The sequence below is a fragment of the Pantherophis guttatus genome, chromosome 4 (genome assembly GCF_059756535.1).
Source record: "Pantherophis guttatus breed Tessera chromosome 4, ASM5975653v1, whole genome shotgun sequence".
Classification (NCBI taxonomy): domain Eukaryota; kingdom Metazoa; phylum Chordata; class Lepidosauria; order Squamata; family Colubridae; genus Pantherophis; species Pantherophis guttatus.
Window position 1 is genome coordinate 98,961,735 of NC_142066.1, and position 19,184 is coordinate 98,980,918.

The 19,184-nt window shown below is 40.8% G+C and overlaps 2 protein-coding genes across 3 annotated transcripts in view; one reads left to right on the top strand and one right to left on the bottom strand.

Annotated features, from left to right (window-relative positions):
* Nucleotides 1-428: 428 nt before the first annotated feature.
* Nucleotides 429-18,239, bottom strand: UBA5 (ubiquitin like modifier activating enzyme 5). 2 transcript variants are annotated; one of them, XM_034404070.3, is made up of 12 exons: nucleotides 17,641-18,239; nucleotides 15,083-15,128; nucleotides 14,913-14,997; nucleotides 7,783-7,892; nucleotides 7,540-7,626; nucleotides 7,380-7,464; nucleotides 6,995-7,099; nucleotides 5,596-5,723; nucleotides 5,019-5,154; nucleotides 4,482-4,557; nucleotides 3,484-3,590; nucleotides 429-1,507 (listed from the first exon to the last, which is right to left on the bottom strand). In XM_034404070.3, exons 4-12 carry the CDS (start codon nucleotides 7,851-7,853, stop codon nucleotides 1,424-1,426), a joined length of 879 nt encoding a protein of 292 aa, XP_034259961.1. In that variant the 5' UTR covers nucleotides 7,854-7,892; nucleotides 14,913-14,997; nucleotides 15,083-15,128; nucleotides 17,641-18,239; the 3' UTR covers nucleotides 429-1,423. The 2 variants fall into 2 exon arrangements, with proteins under 2 accessions (XP_034259961.1, XP_034259960.1); XM_034404069.3 differs by having other exon boundaries at nucleotides 14,908-14,997; nucleotides 17,641-18,238.
* ACAD11 (acyl-CoA dehydrogenase family member 11) overlaps nucleotides 17,863-19,184 on the top strand; it is a 55,992-nt gene continuing 54,670 nt past the window's right edge. The window contains exon 1 of the mRNA XM_034404067.3: nucleotides 17,863-18,576. Within this exon, the coding sequence (XP_034259958.1) occupies nucleotides 18,440-18,576 (137 nt within the window). The 5' untranslated portion in view covers nucleotides 17,863-18,439. The remainder of the gene's footprint in view (nucleotides 18,577-19,184) is intronic.

Consider the following 19,184-nt stretch of genomic DNA (forward strand, 5'->3'; position numbering starts at 1 on the left):
CTTCTCCTGCCACGTCCACCAAGCCACATCACGCCCACCAAGCCATGCCCACAGAACAGGTAGTAAAAAAATTTGGATTTCACCACTGCAAAACTTGTTACATAGCTAGGATAATCTACAGGTACATAACACTATTGAAACTAAATTAAGGTTTTTATTCCACCAAATGTTCCCATCCATTTTCTCTGGCTTGTATCTTCGGGTTTATTTTTCATTTTTGACTTGGTTCGGACAAGAATTTTGAATGTTTGTGAAATATTTTCCCATTAAGTTAAATCTTAGAGAACAATTTTTAAGAATTTTTTTTTACTATATGACGTGTGTTTGTGTAAAAGTTCCATCTCTTCCTAACTATTTTTGCTCAACTTCACTGCTAATATTCTTGCTTTAGATTCATTATTTCAACTGTTAAATAAAATGTCCAGTTATGCAGATGTACCTTTTAATTTAGGATGCAAAACATAAAATCTATCAAATATACAGAAATTATGAGCCAAAGTATAGACAGATATAAATGGAGATAGATATAAATGGAGTAACAGACAAGTTTAAATAAACATAATGCTAAACCATGATTTTTAGTATACTATAGCAATACCAGCCCATGAAACACAGATTCTATGACAGTGAAATATACACTTTAGTTTTGTTTTCTGTACAATTATGTAAAATCAAAAATTACGTTTTAAAATGGAAGTCATATTGCTAATGAATGATTTTCAGACTATAGATTACCCACTTTGGATTAATACAGTTGAATTTCCTTTAAACTATATATTCTGTATGTAGTTGTATATGACAACAAATCAGGAAAATTAATTTTAGATCATGGTTTATTGCTCTTGTTGAATGTCAAAAAGCAAAAGAGCAATCTTCCTGTTCTTTCATAAAAAATTGTGTGTGCAATACAAAACTAGTCTTGCTTTGCTCATTTTGGCTTCAAACTGTCATGATTACTGTACAAGTTACATACGATTCAATCTCAAAACATCTAGAGAAGGAACTCTACACTTAATTCATAATTTAGCCTTATGGGTAAATTAGAGTAGTATTTCAAAAATTAAATATAGCTACAACTAGTGAAACCTTTAATTTTTCTAAACATAAGGGATGCTAGAACTTTTGCCAGATTATATTTACTTTACTTGTACTATATCTAACAAGTAAACTTTTACCATTCATAAAATACCTATGTGCTTGATTTGATATACCACTATCATTCTCATATTATTAAATGTATTGGGTTGCTTTAATGCTTTCTGGTAATTGGATCCTCATAGCTTCTAATAATGTACTAAGTTATGGGAATTTAATGATTCTATCATCAGAACAGTGATAAATATACCAAAGGCCAAATTTAGCCAGAAACCATTAAATAGCTACAAAGCACTAAAATTAACATGTCCTTGACACATTCTTTATACTATATATTCTTCATTTTAGCAATAAGTTCTTCAAGACTTTCTTCAGATTCTTCAACCATTTCTCCAGCTGGGACATTCTCTTTCTGTTAATGATAAAAAAGAAAAATAACTCCTTCACAGCCAATTCACCCAAAGAATAAGAGTTATAAGGAATCTTGATAATCTTCTAGTCCAGTCCCCTGCTCAAGCAGGAGACACTATACCATTTCACACAATTGGCTGTCTAATCTCTTCTTAAAAATCCTGTGATGGAGCACCCACAACTTCTGAAGGCTAGTCATTCCACTGACTTAATTATTCTGTCATAATTAAAATTTCTCATTAGTTCTATTGATTCTCTCCATGATTAGTTTACACCCATTGCTTCTTGTTCTGCCTTTAGGTGCTTTGGAGAATTGATTGACCTCCTCTTCTTTCCTTAGATATTAGAACACTGCTATCAAGTCACCCCTAGTCCCTCTTTTCATTAAACTAAAGACACCCAATTCCTGCAACTGTTCATGTTTTAGTTCCAATCCTCTAAGCATTTTTTTGCTCATTTCAACTCTTTCTAGAGTCTCAACATCTTTTTCATATTGTGGCAACCCAAACTGGATGCAGTATTTCAACTGTGATCTTACCAAGGCATTATAAAATGGTAGTAACACTTCACATAATCTTGATTCTATCCCTTTATTCAGGGGTGTCAAACTTGATTTCATTGAGGGCCGCATCAGGGTTGTTTGACCTTGAAGGGCTGCAGTGGTGTCAGGGGCGCCTGTGGCGGCCCAAGTGCTCTGCCAGCGAAAATGGACTCTCCCGCAGTTTCCAGCTGCGATGGCCTCCTGCAACCCTCTGCCAGTGAAAACAGAGCATGGGAGGACCGCACGCAGCCCTTGCAAGCTCTGTTTCTGGTTGCGACTGTCTTCTGCGGCCCTCCCGAGCTCCGTTTTTGCTGGCAGAGGCATTGTGGGCTAATCCTTCACTGTTTTCAGGGTGGCTACATGAACCAGATCTAAGCTCCCCATGGGCTGGATCTGGCCCCTGGGCTTTGAGTTTGACACCCCTGCCTTTATTAATACAGCCTAGAACTGCATTAGTTTTTTTGAAGGCTGCAGCAGACTATTGCCTCATATTTAAGTGATTGCCCACTAAAACTCCATGACCCTATTAGTTACTATTAACTATTACTATTATCGAGACAGGTACCATCTATTTTATATCTGTATATTTTCTTGCCTAAGTGTAAAACCTTACTCATTGAATTTCATTTTGTAATTTAGGGCCCATTGTCGAGATCCTGTATCTTGAGTCTATCATCTGGAATGTTGACTTTTTCCACCAGCTTGGTGTTTGCAGTTGGTGAATTTCCCTTCTGTACCCTCATCTAAATCTTTTACGAAGATATTGAAAAGTACGGGCCTCAGAAAGAGCCTTGGGATATCCCACTGCATACTTTCCTCCATGTAGATGGAGTTCCATTAAGGACTACACACTGAAGCAAAGCATTTGTTCCACAGGGTAGAGATAACCAAATTTGGCAGGTGTGCTAATACAAGTCAATGATATTCCTGCAACTATTTTCACAGTAATGAACAACTTAAATAATACATCTTGGGGAAGTAAAGCAGAAAACAACAGCTTTAAATCAGTTTAGCAAAAGCTATTTAAACCCATTCTAAATAAGATATGATGGATTAGATCCATGATGGCGAACCCATGGCATGCAGAGTCCTCTCTGTGGGCAAACGCGCCATCACCAGCTGCTCTTCTGGTTTCCGGTGCGTTCATGCGCACCGGCCAGCTGATCTTCGTGCATGCCGGCCATCTGGTCTTTAGGTTTCTGGCGCTCTGGCACACACAAAGAGTATCTGGCCGGTGTCCATGCATGTGCTGGAAACCAGAATACCGGGTGGCCGGCACGCGCATGCACACCAGCCAGCTGGTCTTTGGGTTTCCAAAGCTCTGGTGCACACACGTGTGTTCCAGTTTGGGCACTCGCTGCCGAAAAGGTTTTCCATCACTGGATTAGATCCTAAAACCACATTTAAAGAACCTGAATGCCAAGCATTTTTATTACCTTGTTTGGTATTGTGTAAGCCAACATAATTCCTTCTGGAAGATCAGGAACTGAACTAGAATCATCTTTCAGTTCTTCTTCTGAAATCTCCGAAACCAATTCTATACCTGAGCATCCCCCCAAAAAAAACATAAAGACAAAAATTGTGTAATTAAACAGAATCATGATCATTTTAGAAAGTTTAAAAATATATAACAGGTTTCTTGACTAATTTTGCTCATCCAGAGAACTGAAATAGAAATAAGTAATATTTAGAAAGTTTTACTGTGTTTTACTGCTATTTTTGCTGCACTAAATAACATCAAGATATCCACATGATGAACAGTATGGCCATTAACTTTTCTTTTTATTAACAGTACGTCCAATTTTTTTCTGCATTTTCTCTTGTAGAAAAAAGTAAGCTCATGTCCTTTAAAGGGTTAGTGATGCCCTAGAGCAGAGGTCTTCAAACTTGGCAGCTTTAAGACTTATGGACTTCAATTCCCAGAATTCTGGGAGTTGAAGTCCACAAGTCTTAAAGCTGCCAAGTTTGAAGACCTCTGCCCTAGAGAAAGGACAGCATACTGTAATTTGCTCCCTCATACAGTTTCATGAAAAAATCAGCCTGCCTTTTGGTGCGCATTTCAAGGCAAACAGTAGGTATCTGCATTCTTCTAACTTCTAACTAACCTCTTAAACTTCCATATTATCTGTGATAGAATATGGTTTGCTTTCAAATAAATGTTATTCAGCAATGTCCTCTGAAAATATTGACAGAACAGTTTAACTCTGTCCACTAGATCAGGTTTTCTTTCCAAAAAATTCTCCATTGTTCCCAGTTTACTGTTAAGAAGTTTTGAGATCCTCAAATTGTAATAATAATTTTATTGATTTCCTTTTGAAAATTGCCTGAGGATCCTCAGGGACAAAAAAATAAAATGATGCTATCACAAAGGGATTAATTTTAAACAATATATAGGAACATGCATTATCTTCATGAGTCTTTTTTAAGAAATCACCCCAATCATTGTCTTCATGAACTATTTCTTCTTCCTGGTCTATTAATTCTTCTTTTGGATTCATTGCCTCCTTTTTCTGGAAATATAAAGATACCAAAACTAACAAAAGCTTTTTAATAACATAAAAACAAAATTAAATAAAGGTAGTTCTCATTATCTGTGAGGATGCTGTTTAATTTAACAATTGTGGGCAACAAAATTAAGAATAAAAAAATATTTACAAATATATTTATGCACCTGCCATTTTGCACATAGACAGAATGCACACATCATTCCAAAAATCTTCAAACAAAATGACAAACTCCAAACTGAAAATATATGGAACATTTTGCAGAAGATAGCAAGATCTGGTCTGTATTTACCAAAATTGGATGTACAAAATCACTATCCACTGGATAATAATGACTACCTGAAATTTACTTATAATCCATGAGAGAAAACACTCTATAAGACTTCTTTTTTTCCTTAGCAAGTTCTAAATGAATAATGCAACTCTTTGGAAAACTAAGGGATCAGTTTTTGGAGTTTGTATTTTACCTTATACTGTTCTTGCTGCATTCTGCAGTTTCGGTCACTACACTGTGGATTTGGCTTCATTGTCATGGTGGGAAAGAAATCCTGCAGTGCATTGTAGCCGAGGTAAAAGCTCACCATTCCAAAGTTTAATAAATATCTGGAGAAAATGTAAGGAGAATTTAAAAGCTTGTATCAAAACATAGAATCAGGTTCAAAAGATTCTATTCTAGAAGATCCATTGACAAAAAACTAAGCTTAAAATTAAGGCAATTTAAAGATTAGTTTAGATTATATTAGCTTTATTGATTAGCCTATAGGCCATATGAAAGTACAAGGTTCAAACACGTATTACTAATACAATCCTATAAAAACAAATTAAAATAAGAGTAGGATAAATACAATAGTTATAGGATAAAATACAATAATACATAAATATGTAAATATGTAAAATAGAATAAAATGACATAAAATTATATTTCTGTGTCACCCTGCAATCTATCCCAATCAGGCCCACAAATGCCAATCTTAGTCAGACTATTTTAGTCAGAAACTGTGCTGCATTAAATGTCGTTTTCAATTTAAAGATTTAGCCACTTACTTCAAGACATTTTGCACAAGAAGTCCAGCAACCACTCCCATAGTGGTGGGAAGACTGGCTGCACAAACTCCCTCTCGTTTCAGAGTTTTCTCATCTATGTTTGCAGCTACAACAAGTGGAGGTGCACACTAGCAAAATGAAAAAGATACCTGAAAAGATGCTTATAACTATGTGTTTACAGTATGGAAGAAATATATTTAAATCATTAATCTGGGCTAAATTCCAAATCCTGACAAAAGCCCAAGGAGGCTTAGAGTTACTGAAAACAGACTGTCACGCAGCCAAAATAAAACAGACTGTTGTAACCCAGCTTATCTTCAGGTACTTATCCATTGCTGTTAAGCTCACGTTGATTATGAAGTGTTGCAAGAGCTATGCTAGCTAGCATTGGGAAATATTTTTTTTAATCAGGTCATCATCAATCTTCCAGTGAAGAGTTTTTTGTCATCAGATCACCATCAGCCATTCTAATCAGAATGTCTTATATATTTTATGACATTATGAGAATAAGGTATTTGAAGCATTGATTAAGCAGTGATGGACCAGCCTGAGTGAGACGCAAATCCAAGTATAAAGAATTATTGCAAGTTAGAAAATATTGTAGAAATTGTCTTAAAACAATTGGTAAAATTGGTAAAATCTGAAAACAAAAACAAAACAAAACAGCATGAGATGAATTCCAAGCTGTTTGGCTTGGAAAAAAACTATGGTTGCTATTGCCAAAGAGACAGAAAAAATGGTCATCGTGGCATTTTGGAAGAGAAATGTCATACTCCTCTCCTATTTTATCATCCGAATCCCACTTTTTGGAAGATTATGTATCTTGCATGGTCTTGTAGCGAAGAATGCATGCAGTAAAATATGGTACTAGATCCAGGTCCGAATCTAACCTCAACTCTGGAAGCCTTTTGAGGAACTTTACTACTCACTTATTCCAAACTACTCTAAGCACTGTTCTGGAACAATTGGAAGACTGAATGCAAACACTTGAACTTCAACTGAAAATATTATAACTGGGGCTCTCTTGAGACCTTTATAGAAGATCTTTAAAAATTCTGAAAGCAGAATTTTAAAGAAGATTGACTTTTGAACATTTTCTCAAAATAACAGAAAAAGAAAAGAAACTTCTGAAGACAATAGATTGTTTGTTGTTTAGTATTACAATTCTATTACCAATGAAAATGCATTATCTAGATTTCAAGCTGGAAGGTATTATGGACCAATATGTGGATGCAAATGAGCAGGCTAGGACATTCCTGTAGATCTCACATCCACTATGAAGCTGATTGGAAGCCTTTGCACAGCTCTAACACACATACACATTGCAATTAATTGGATGAATGAAAGAATTGGACTTCTTTAATAGCAGAAAAGAATAAGAAGTCAGATAATTACATACTGCGAAACAAGCTGATTCACCAGGTATGATCAGCTGGATATGACCAGAAACGGCATTTTCGCTTACTCCAGATTCCATCCATATTTGTCCAATCTCATTACAAGCCTTTAAGAAAAAGACATGACTTTTGATTTGCTAAAAATAGATATAAGAAACATATACAACTTGCACAACATCAGGCAGAAACCAGAGACTGCAGAACCTAAGGAGTCCACACAATGAACTCAAACAATCCAGGATTATAATGCATTCATGCTTGATCTCTGAATTTTTCATACTATCATAATTTTCTAACAACAGACACTCAATTTTTATTGGATAAGAATAAGCAAGCATCAATTAAGATTCATTAATCAGAGTTCTGAATACTTAGTTATTTACTTACAATGTTAATTGCCATACGAGCTTCAAAGTTATCCACACAGCTTAATAGAAGATCCACAGGTTTTCCTTCTTCTAATCCACCATTACTACAGAATCAATAAAACCAAGTCAAACAGTGCCATTATGTATTCTGTAAAGACACTTCTAAAAACTATTTTTACCTGATCCTATTCATAAAGTGCTGAAAGTTGTCCACAGTAGTGATGTTGTAATTATGTACTTCAAAGCAGACATCAGGATTAATATTCCTTTAAAAAAAAAGCTGCTATTTATGATGTTCACATAAATATTTCTTAAAGGACTTTCACATCAAATGCAATATTCTATCTTTCTGGTAATATTTTTTAAAGTTGGAGAGACATTTCCTTGTTAATACTTGTAAACCCATTTTCCCCATCATATACCTTAAAGTGTGTTCTGCTGCTTTCACTTTGCTCAGTCCAGCTTGTTGGGGTTGAAAAAAGAGCCTATTCATATTTGCCAGTTCCACCTTATCATAATCAAACAAGAGCAGCTAAAAAAAATTAAAATAATACATATATAGTTTCCATTCATTTTTGAATAAGACCAAGTCTGGTTCTATATACTGTATATTTATACTAATTTATACTAATTTCTGTGCTTTGGAATGATCTATATAACCCCAAATTAGCTCATTAACTAATTTGAATTAGGGAGGATTGTTCTAGTCTAAGAATTATTATATAAGTAATCTATCTCTTTTCTTCCTAGCTCGTAGTTCAGCTGAAAAACTAAAACAAGATAGTAGGCCATAGGTACCTTGAAACCCAAGCTGAAATGGCAAAAGCCACATAATTATAAAGACTAAGCAAATTTAGTTAATATAAATAGTTAAGGCACTCATGAAAGGAGCTGTTCTATATCCACAGATGTGGATCAACTATGCCACAATTTTCTCAACTACTCCAAAATTGGTAACAAAATGTTAGATCAAGAAAGCATTCAAAATACTTGTAATGGATATATTGTATATTGTATACGTATATTGTTTTCAGCAATATATGTATGCAATTATCAATGCAATCCGAGGAAGAATGCTTTCAGATTAGGTGATTAGTGAATATCAAATTGACAAGTACCAACTTTTCTAAACCACTTGCAACAGTTTTCTAAGTTTGCAATTTTTAAATGTAATTTGACTCTAATTTCTTTCAAATATTCATTCATTTTATAACTTCTAGGACACGGGTGTCAAACTCAAGGCCCGCAGGCTGGATCTGGACCGTGATGTGATCAGATCCAGCCCGTGGGGGCCGTCCTGGAAAATGTAAGGGGCCATCCTGCATTATTTCAGCCTGATCTACCTGCATCGCTTCAGCCCGGTCTACTCAATGCAGAGGAAACATTGGGCCAGCATGGCTTCAACCCAGTCTACCCAATGCAAAGAGTAAACATGCCAGCAGTTTGGGGAGTGTCCCACCAGTTGGCCATACCCACCTGCCACCTCCCTGAGGTCAACCACAGCCTTGATGTGATCCTCAATGAAATTGAGTTAGACACCCCTGTTCTAGGAGTATGTATCTTACAATGAGTAAGATTCCTTACGTCTCTTCAGATGTATGTGGATAAAAAGAAGTATGTGGACATTGATTATTCTGGTGGATAACCAAGAACTAAATGGAAGAAGTATAGGTCTCCTCATGTTAAACCTCTTAGTGCTATGATCAGCCAAATGTTTTAGAGTAGATTTTGCATTTTGTCCAACTATCAACTCCGTCCAAGGACTTGGGATAGACCACTGATATGTGATGGTGTTAAAAAGTGTTGTTGCAGGATGTAAGTTGTTCCAAGTAAAGCTGTCTTTTGACTGATGGAGATTTTGTCAATGGTAATGGTATTTAAGTGGTGCTCCATGTCTTGGAATTGTGCCCAAAGCGCCTATTACTATTGATACTTACATTCGTTGTTCTCCTTCTATTTGCATATATTTTTATTTTGTGATTTTCAATTGTTTCTCTTCTCTTCTGCTGTCTCTAAGTATTGCAACATCCACTATCGAGACATTTTGTTTTTTTATCAATAATTATTAATAATCAATAATTGAGAGGGCGATGGTGTTCTGATGTTCTAGTGTATTGGCTTCCTTATATAACATCTACTCCCTCCTCTTGTTTTAACCATCTGTTTTAACCATCTTCAACACCTTTAAGAAGAAAATGGCCTTTCATCACTTCCAGTTCTTTCTTGTCCCCGATGTATTCAACAGCGGAGCTCCTTGCACTGCGAGACTCCCCCCTCTCGCAAGTCTGGCCCTCCCAGTTATCGAGGGCTGCCCTTGATGACGGGTTTTGGAACCCCGAGAAGTGGCATGCTAAGAACTGGCGGCTTCGGGGTTTTTTAGACAGATTTTAATTTCTATTTTAAGGGGTTCTGGGAGGAGGGTGGTTTCTAATGTAAATAACGAGGCCGGGGGGGCCTCTTAAGGATCAGCAGCCTAGCCAGTTGGTTGGCCCCGAGGGGTTGGATGGGGATGGGGGCGGAGATGAAGCCCGGAGAGGAGTGGGACACTCTATACCTGTGATGGTTGGGAGGGGCAGAGGAGATGTGAGCATGGGGAGGGGACGCTGCACCCGCTATATCCAGGTAGTGGCGCATTCCCGCTCTCACTGCTCATCCTGCCTCCCTGGGGGTGCGAGAGCAGGGAACCCTGGACTCCGGCTGGTGTATGTGAATGCCAGGTCTGTAGCGAATAAAGCTCCCCTCGTATAAGATCTTATTGAAGAAGAGGGCGCGGACCTCGCCTGTATTACGGAGACCTGGTTGGGGCAAGAGGGGGGAGTGCCTCTCTCTGATTTATGCCCCCCAGGCTTTCGTGTACTGCACCAGCCGCGACGCCAGGGAAGGGGTGGGGGGGGATGGCAGTGGTTATTAGAGAAAGTCTCAGTCCTAGGGAGGTCACTGTCCCTCATATAGGCGGGTGTGAATCTCTCCTATTGAAGTGGGACCCTGGAGTTCAGTCGGGTTTGTTGGTCACATACAGTCAGGTCCAGAAATATTGGGACATCACACAATTCTAACATCTTTGGCTCTATACACCACCACAATGGAGTTGGAATGAAACAAACACAATGTGCGTTAACTGCAGACTGTCAGCTTTAATTTGAGGGTATGTACATCCAACTCAGGTGAACGGTGTAGGACTTACAGCAGTTTGTATATGTGCCTCCCACTTGTTAAGGGACCAAAAGTAATGGGACAATTGGCTTCTCAGCTGTTCCATGGCCAGGTGTGTGATATTCCCTCATTACCCCAATTACAATGTGCAGATAAAAGGCCCAGAGTTCATTTCAAGTGTGCTATTTGCATTTGGAATCTATTGCTGTCAACTCTCAAGATGAGATCCAAAGAGCTGTCACTATCAGTGAATCAAGCCATCATTAGGCTGAAGAAACAAAACAAACCCATCAGAGAGATAGCAAGAACATTAGGCATGGCCAAAACAACTGTTTGAAACATTCTCAAAAAGAAGGAATGCACCGGTGAGCTCAGCAACACCAAAAGACCTGGGAGACCATGGAAAACAAGTGTGATGGATGACCGAAGAATTCTTTCCCTGGTGAAGAAAACACACTTCACAACAGTTGGCCAGATCAAGAACACTCTCCAGGAGGTAGGTGTATGTGTGTCAAAGTCAACAATCAAGAGAAGACTTCACCAGAGTGAATACAGAGGGTTCACCACAAGATATAAACCATTGGTGAGCTTCAAAAACAGGAAGGCCAGATTAGAGTTTGCCAAATAACATCTAACAAAGCCTTCACAGTTCTGGAACAAGATCCTATGGACAGATGAGACCAAGATCAACTTGTACCAGAGTGATGGGAAGAGAAGAGTATGGAGAAGGAAAGGAATTGCTCATGATCCTAAGCATACCACCTCATCAGTGAAGCATGGTGGTGATAGTGTCATGGTGTGGGCATGTATGGCTGCCAATGGAACTGGTTCTCTTGTATTTATTGATGATGTGACTGCTGACGAAAGCAGCAGGATGAATTCTGAAGTGTTTTGGGCAATATTATCTGCTCACATTCAGCCAAATGCTGCAGAACTCATTGGACGGAACTTCACAGTGCAGATGGACAATGACCCAAAGCATACTGCAAAAGCAACCAAAGAATTTTTGAAGGGACAGAAGTGGAATGTTATGCAATGGCCAAGCCAATCACCTGACCTGAATCCCATTGAGCATGCATTTCACTTGCTGAAGACAAAACTGAAGGGAAAATGCCCCAAGAACAAGCAGGAACTGAAGACAGTTGCAGTAGAGGCCTGGCAGAGCATCACCAGGGATGAAACCCAGCATCTGGTGATGTCTATGCATTCCAGACTTCAGGCTGTGATTGACTGCAAAGGATTTGCAACCAAGTATTAAGAAGGGAAAGTTTGATTTATGATTATTATTCTGTCCCATTACTTTTGGTCCCTTAACAAGTGGGAGGCACATATGCAAACTGCTGTAAGTCCTACACCGTTCACCTGAGTTGGATGTACATACCCTCAAATTAAAGCTGGCAGTCTGCAGTTAACGCACATTGTGTTTGTTTCATTCCAACTCCATTGTGGTGGTGTATAGAGCCAAAGATGTTAGAATTGTGTCGATGTCCCAATATTTCTGGACCTGACTGTACCTATCTCCCAGCTGTGTGGCCACTGCTCTGCCCGCACTGCTTGATGTCTTGGCCGAAGTGGCAGTGGAATTCCCCAGCCTTCTGGTTGTGGGAGACTTCAATCTGCCATCGATCGGCGAGACAACTGAGACAGCGCGGGAGTTCATGGCCTCCATGGCGGCCATGGACCTGACTCAGGTTGTTCAGGGCCCAACTCATAGTGGAGGACACACATGTGACCTGGTTTTTCTCTCTGGGCAGTGGATAAATGGCCGGGGTAGGGGGGATCTGTCTATTGCCCCCCTGTCATGAACCGACCATTCCCTCCTTAGACTGGACTTTCAATCCACCAACCCCCACCGCTGAGAGGCGGAACCAGTAAAATGGTTCCGCCCCAGGTGCCTAATGGATCCAGAGAGATTCCTGACAGAGCTTGGGACATTCCCTGCTTCCCAATCCCGCGACTCGACTGAGGCACTGGTAGCATCCTGGGAACGGGCGGCTGCCGGGGCCTTGGACTGAATCGCACCTTTGCGGCCTCTGATCCGACGCAGATCCCGGGTGGATCATTGGTTTTCCACGGAGCTCCGGGAAATGAAGCGTCGGAAAAGACGCCTATAGGAGTGTTGGAGGTCCTCCCGATCCGAATCTGATCGAACACAGTTAAGAACCTATATTAGGTCTTATCTTGTGGCAATGGAAGCGGCGAAGCTTCCATTCCATTTCATTTCGCCGCTCTCATTGCATCTGCAGAAAATCGCCCAGCAGCCCTGTTTAGAGTGACCCGCTCTCTCCTCAATCAGGGAGCGAGGGAAGACCCCTTACAGGGCAGAGCTGAGGATTCTGTTCAGTTTCTGCAAGATAAAATCGCTCAGATCTGGATCGGTCTGGACTCTGACTGAGCAGAATCCATCCGGGAGACTGGGGCAAGTCTTGAGAGTAGTATCTGGGTTGAGTTTGACCCTGTTTCCATTGATGAAGTGGACAGGATTGTGGGTAGACTGGATGCCTCCACGTGTTTGTTGGATCCGTGTCCCTCGTGGCTTGTCTCGGCTGCCCGGGAGGTGGCTGGAGACTGGATCCAGGCTATTGTCAACACTTCCTTGAGGGAGGGGGTCGTCCCCGCCTCCCTTAAGGAGGCGGCGGTTCAACCCCTCCTCAAGAAGCCGGCCCTGGATCCAGACTCACTTAATAACTATCGGCTGTTCTCCAACCTTCGCTTTATAGCGAAGGTTGTTGAGTCTGTGGTGGTACAACAGCACCCACAGTTCCTGGAGGAAACGGATTTCCTAGATCCATACCAATCGGGGTTCCGGCGCGGGCACAGCACGGAAACGGCATTGGTCGCTCTGGTGAATGATCTCTGGCGGGCCCGGGATGGAGGTTGTTTCTCCATCCTGGTCCTACTTGACCTCTCAGCGGCTTTCGATACCATCGACCATGGTATCTTACTGCAATGACTTAGGGGGTTGGGAGTAGGAGGCACTGTTTTACAGTGGTTCTCCTCCTACCTCTCAGGTCGTTCGCAGTTTGTATGGGCGGGGGACAGAGGTCCACCACGAGGCCCCTAACCTGTGGGGTGCCTCAGGGGTCGGTTCTTTCCCCCCTACTCTTTAACATCTATATGAAGCCGCTGGGTGAGATCATTCGTGGTTTCGGGGTGAGGTATCATCAATATGCGGATACTCAGTTATATATCTCCACCCCGGGGATGCCCTTTCCGTGATGTCCCACTGCCTGGAGGCGGTACGGGCCTGGGTGGGTAGGAACAGGCTAAGACTCAACCCTTCCAAGACTGAGTAGCTATGGATGCCGGCGTCTCGTGTTCTAGAAGTTCCATCACTTTCGATGGGGGGGGGAGTGCTTCCTCCCATCAAGAGGGCCCGCAACTTATGTGTCCTCCCGGATTCCCGGCTGTCTTTGGAAGACCATCTTACGGCCGTGACCAGGGGGGCTTTCGCCCAGGTTCGCCTGGTGCGCCAGTTGCGCCCTTTCCTAGACCGAGATGCCCTTCGCACGGTCACTCATGCCCTGGTTACTTCTCGTTTGGATTACTGCAACTCCCTCTACATGGGGCTGCCCTTGAGGTGCACCCAGAGGCTCCAGCTGGTCCAGAATGCGGCTGCGCAGGTGATTACGGGAGCTCCCCATTACTCCCGGGTAACACCTCTCCTATGCGAGCTGCACTGGCTACCAGTGGTCCTCCGGATCCGCTTCAAGGTGCTGGTACTTACCTTTAAAGCCCTACATGGCTTAGGTCCGGGGTATTTTCAGGAACATCTCCTACCCGCCTCCCACCGTCCTGTCTGCTCTCACAGGGCTGCCCTCCTCAGGGTACCGTCGGCCAGACAATGTCGGCTGGCGACGTCCAGGAGTAGAGTGTTCTCTGTAGGCGTCCCTGTCCTCTGGAATGAGTTATCCTCCCAGTCTCCTATCCTCCCACAGACTGGATCAAGATATCCTCATACCAGCCTGGCAGATATCTTGATCCAGTCTGTGGGAGGATAGGAGACTGGGAGGATAGGATAAAGCAAGTTCAAATTAATTCCAGAAAGCCAGAATTGCTGTTCAAAAACCATGTAGCTCATTGTTTTTAACGTAAGCTTCTTAGAATATATTGAATATGGTAGAGTGCAAGTTGAATAATAAAAACAATGTCTTTTAAAGAAAAGTAGGACAGTAGTATTACCAAAAATGTAAATGTGAGAAGGCACACATTCTGTAAAATGCAAGCTGAGGAAATCCATCACAGACCATCATTTATATGTCTGACACTCATGCATTACAATGTACACTATGAATACACTTTCAACAAATGGCAATTCATTTCTCCTTAGACTGCCAATATTCTTATACAGGACTAAGAATGCAGTGTAATTATAATGAAGAAATGACTATTACCTTACCAATGCCACATCTTGTCAGCATTTCAGCAGTCACACTGCCAATTCCACCAACACCCACTATTGCCACGGCAAATGAACGGATTTTCTGTGACAAGAAACCAAAGTTTTTAAATGCTTTGCCCTATCAATAAACCTTTGAGGCTAGTTATTTACAAAAAACATTAGCCCACCTCATAATCTTTCACAATTCCCATTCTTTTCAATGCCATCAGGCGACTACAGTAGAGAAAAAAGAAGCAGAAAGAAAAACAGTTTATTAAGAAAATATTTTTTAAATTCACTACAGGCCATAGCATCTTTTCCAAATGAAATGAATTATTCCACAGTTCATAAATTATTTCAACTTTAAATCTCTATTTAGCAAATTGTTTTCAATGGCTTATTGCATAATCTGCAGATCTATCCTGTTGAAACTACAATCCATATGGAAGTATCAATTAATGACATTTGGAATGAGATAATTATGAGTTAGTGTATATAGGCATATGTAAATATATTCAATACACCAATAGATTTGTAACTGTTGTACAATTAAATTTTGCCTTCTATAGAGTTGATTGTACATCATTTTTATAGTTTGTTTTGTACACAGATGATCCTTGATTTACAATTGTTCACAGTGATCAAAGTTTCAACAACACTGAAAAAAAGTGACGTATGAACATTTTTCACTTACGACCATTGCAGCATCCCCATGTTCATGTAATCAAAATTCAGATGTTTGGCAACTGACTCATACTTATTATGGTTGCAGTGTCCTGGAGTCATGTGATCACCTTTTGCAGCCTTCTCATAAGCAAACTCAATAGAAAAATCATATACTCTTAACAACTGTGTTATTAATTTAACAACTACAGTGATTCACCTAACAATTGTGGCAAGAAAAGTTGTAAAATGGGGCAAATTCACTTAACAAATGTTTCACTTAGCAACAGATATGTTGGGTTCAATTATGGTCATAAGTCGAGGATTACCTGTATTAATCTAATGTACACAATAATATTTTTATAATATAATAGTTTTCAAATTACTGCCCTTCTTAGTTGCGGCATTCTATGTACAGAATGCCCTATTCAAAGAGCCTCATCCTGGCACATACTGTAAATTATTTTTTTCTGCTATCTGGGCTATTTATTCTAATTTGCTGGCTTTTGTTACTTTTATAAAAATGCAGTCTAGCCAATTAAAATGTTATTGAATGGATTTAAAAAGTAACTAGTGTAACAAGAGTTGAAATTCTTTAAAGATCACCAAAGATTACAGAACTGAAGCTAGACACAGCCATTATCATGAATTTCAATAGTTGAATAGTTGACAATTCTTGACCTGCTGACAAGGTAATTATATCTAGAAATTATTTTTATCAAAGTTGTTGAGAGCAATATGGGATAGCCAATACTATGACTAGATAGATTTGCAATTGGCTGACCCATAGCCAATAGTCCTCAATGGAACTACATCTACATGGAGGGAAGTATGCAACGGGGTACTTCAAAGTTCCGTCTTGGGCTCACTATTCTTCATTATCTTCATAAATTATCTAGAAGAAGGGATAGAAGAAGATAACATTTTCAGACAACACCAAGCTGTAGGGAATAGCTAATATTTTGGAAGATAGGCTCAAGATCCAGAAAGATCTTGACAGACATGAGTACTGGGCCCTATCAAACAAGATGCAGTTTGATGGTTTCCTTAGGCAGGAAAAATCAAAAGGTATAGAATAGGTGGTACCTGGCTCAATAATAGTAATTGTGAAAGAGATCTAGGTATCCTAGTAGACTACACTTAAGCCAGCAATGTGCTGCAACTGCCAATAAAGTCAATGCAATCCTAGATTGCATCAATAAAAGAATAGTGACAAGACAACAAGAAATGACAGTACTGCTTTACATTGCACTGGTGAGACCACACTTGGAATACTGTGCCCAGTTATGGTCACCATGACACTGAAAAAATGTTTAAACCTTGGAAAGTGTGCAGGGAAGAGCAATACAAATGATCAAAGGTCTGGAGACTAAATCATGAGATAAATGGTTGAGGGAGCTAGGTATGCCTGGTCTATTGAGAAGGATTATGATAACTGTCTTCCAATACTTGAGTGGCTGTCACAAAGAAGAGAGAATTGGCTTATTCTGAAGGCTTATTCAGGAGGCAGGACAGGAAGCAACAGGTGAAATTTGTCAAAGTTTGTCAACCTAGAAGTAAGGAAAAAAATTCGGATGCGAGAGCAATTAATGGAATAGCTTGTGTTCTGGGACTGTGGGCCTCCATCACTAGAAATTTTCAAAAATAGACTGGGCAATCATTTGATTGGGATGTTATAAGGCTCTTGCCTTGATCAGGGATTTCGACTAGAAAACCTCCGAGGTACCTTCCAGCCTTATGATTCTATGATTTAGGGAGTATTTGTTCGCAAAGCCCATCACGATCTCGAATAGCAGACTTGGAGACAGATCCCTTTCCGTCATGTAGTATTGCTGCTTCAAAGAATGAATGTGAACATTTCTGCCTGCAAACATCTATTCTATCATTAAGAACGACGGTGTTTCTCTGAACATAGTAAAAAAAAAAAATCTAGTTCCGAAATTCCAAGGAAAAATCGAACTGAATTTGCATCCAGAAGAGGCTTTCATGCCCAGCTGGCAGGGGAAGCTAAGGCAGCCCCATCAACGGCCTCTCCCCTTCGCACGTCGTCCTTCACCCAGACCTTTCCTCGGCCATCACTCACCTGTACGGGTTGGAGTCCGTCACCTCGGGACTCATCTCCGCTATCCGTGCTCGCGGGCCCCGACTGCCTCCCCTCTCCCGGACTAGCTCTTCCTCCAGTTCTTGGATGCGGCGCCGTAGCTGTTCTACCTGGTTCCTCGAGGTGGTCATGATCGAGGCCCTCCTCCACCAAAAAATATTAGCCGTCTAGGTTTCCACCGGTGTCCAGCGACTCAACTCCGCTCAGACCAGTCAATCCCATCAATAGAGACACGTCTATGTCCCCAAAGCTTCCTAGAGTAGCAGCAAAAGCCATCCCCGCCGCAACTCACTTCCGGCAAAAACTGTTCCGCCGTTAAAAGGTTTCTGGAATGGTAACTCATGCTTTCAATTTATGGCACTTTTTAGAGGGCTAAGTAAGTGTAATCCAAGAGAATTCTACTTTCTCTCTTAGTTTTTAACAGAACTGCTGTGTAGCCTTCCGTTACACAGTCCACGTCTGTTGACCTACCACTTCCCTCGTCCAGCAATATATAACCAAGGATGATGGGAACTGCAGCCTAGTCTTCTTTGGAGAGTGTCAGGTGAATCCTCCAAAGTCTGTTTATGAACGCAGCTATAAGAAATCTGTTCTTTCGGAACACGAGGAGAACGTAAATTGCGTAGAAAGCCATTCACCACACTGTACGGGATCTCCTTGCCCGCCTCCAAAAGTGAACCGTATTACGTTCCAGGCGTAGAAAGGATAGGCTTCACATCCTGCAACCTTTGTTCTGCGAAAAGATCAGCCGCTGGTCTGAAGCGAATTCACCTCCGAAAAAATGGCAAGTGAACCCGATACGACTGAAGTGCGGGAACAGCACCGATTTCGTCAGGAAGCCTTGGATGGATACCTGTGCCGCTCCCTGCCTGGGTTTCCCGTAGAGCCTCGCGAAGTTCTCACGATCAGGCAGTACAGGTAAGGACCCACTGTCGCGGCGGTGGAATCAGGAGGAGGCAATCCCTCCCGGTCTCACCTGCCAAATATGCATGCTTCTTTTGAGAAGAAGTCACAGCAGCAGGATTGATCTGTCTTTACAAAGTCAGGGCTCCCGAAGGAAATGTCCGGGAACGGGATGCACACGTTTGACTTTCCCCAGATTTCTTTATTTACAGTTGGAGGAAGATGGCCATAAACGCGGCCTAAGTGTATTCATTGTTTTAAAGTGAGGGGGATAGTTGAGGAAGGCAGGGCAGTCTTCCAGTCAAATTCTGTATGGTGCTGATCCAGCTTCAAGGTTGTCTCTAGCCTCATCCAAGGATATCTGGACGAAATTCCTAACCCTTGGTTAGCAATGGCAAACTTGTTATTATTATCTGAGATTCTTTCATGGTCCTGACCACTTCACCACATTCATTAAATGTAGGGCAGAGGAAGATACCACACACACATAACTGAACATCTTGCTTCTTTTTCTATCTTTGAATTATTTTTTTTGCTGCTGCTATCTCATTATGCAGAATATTTTTTTGAAATCTGGATTGCTTGTATTAATTTAGAACTTAACTATTTTGGGAATAAAATTA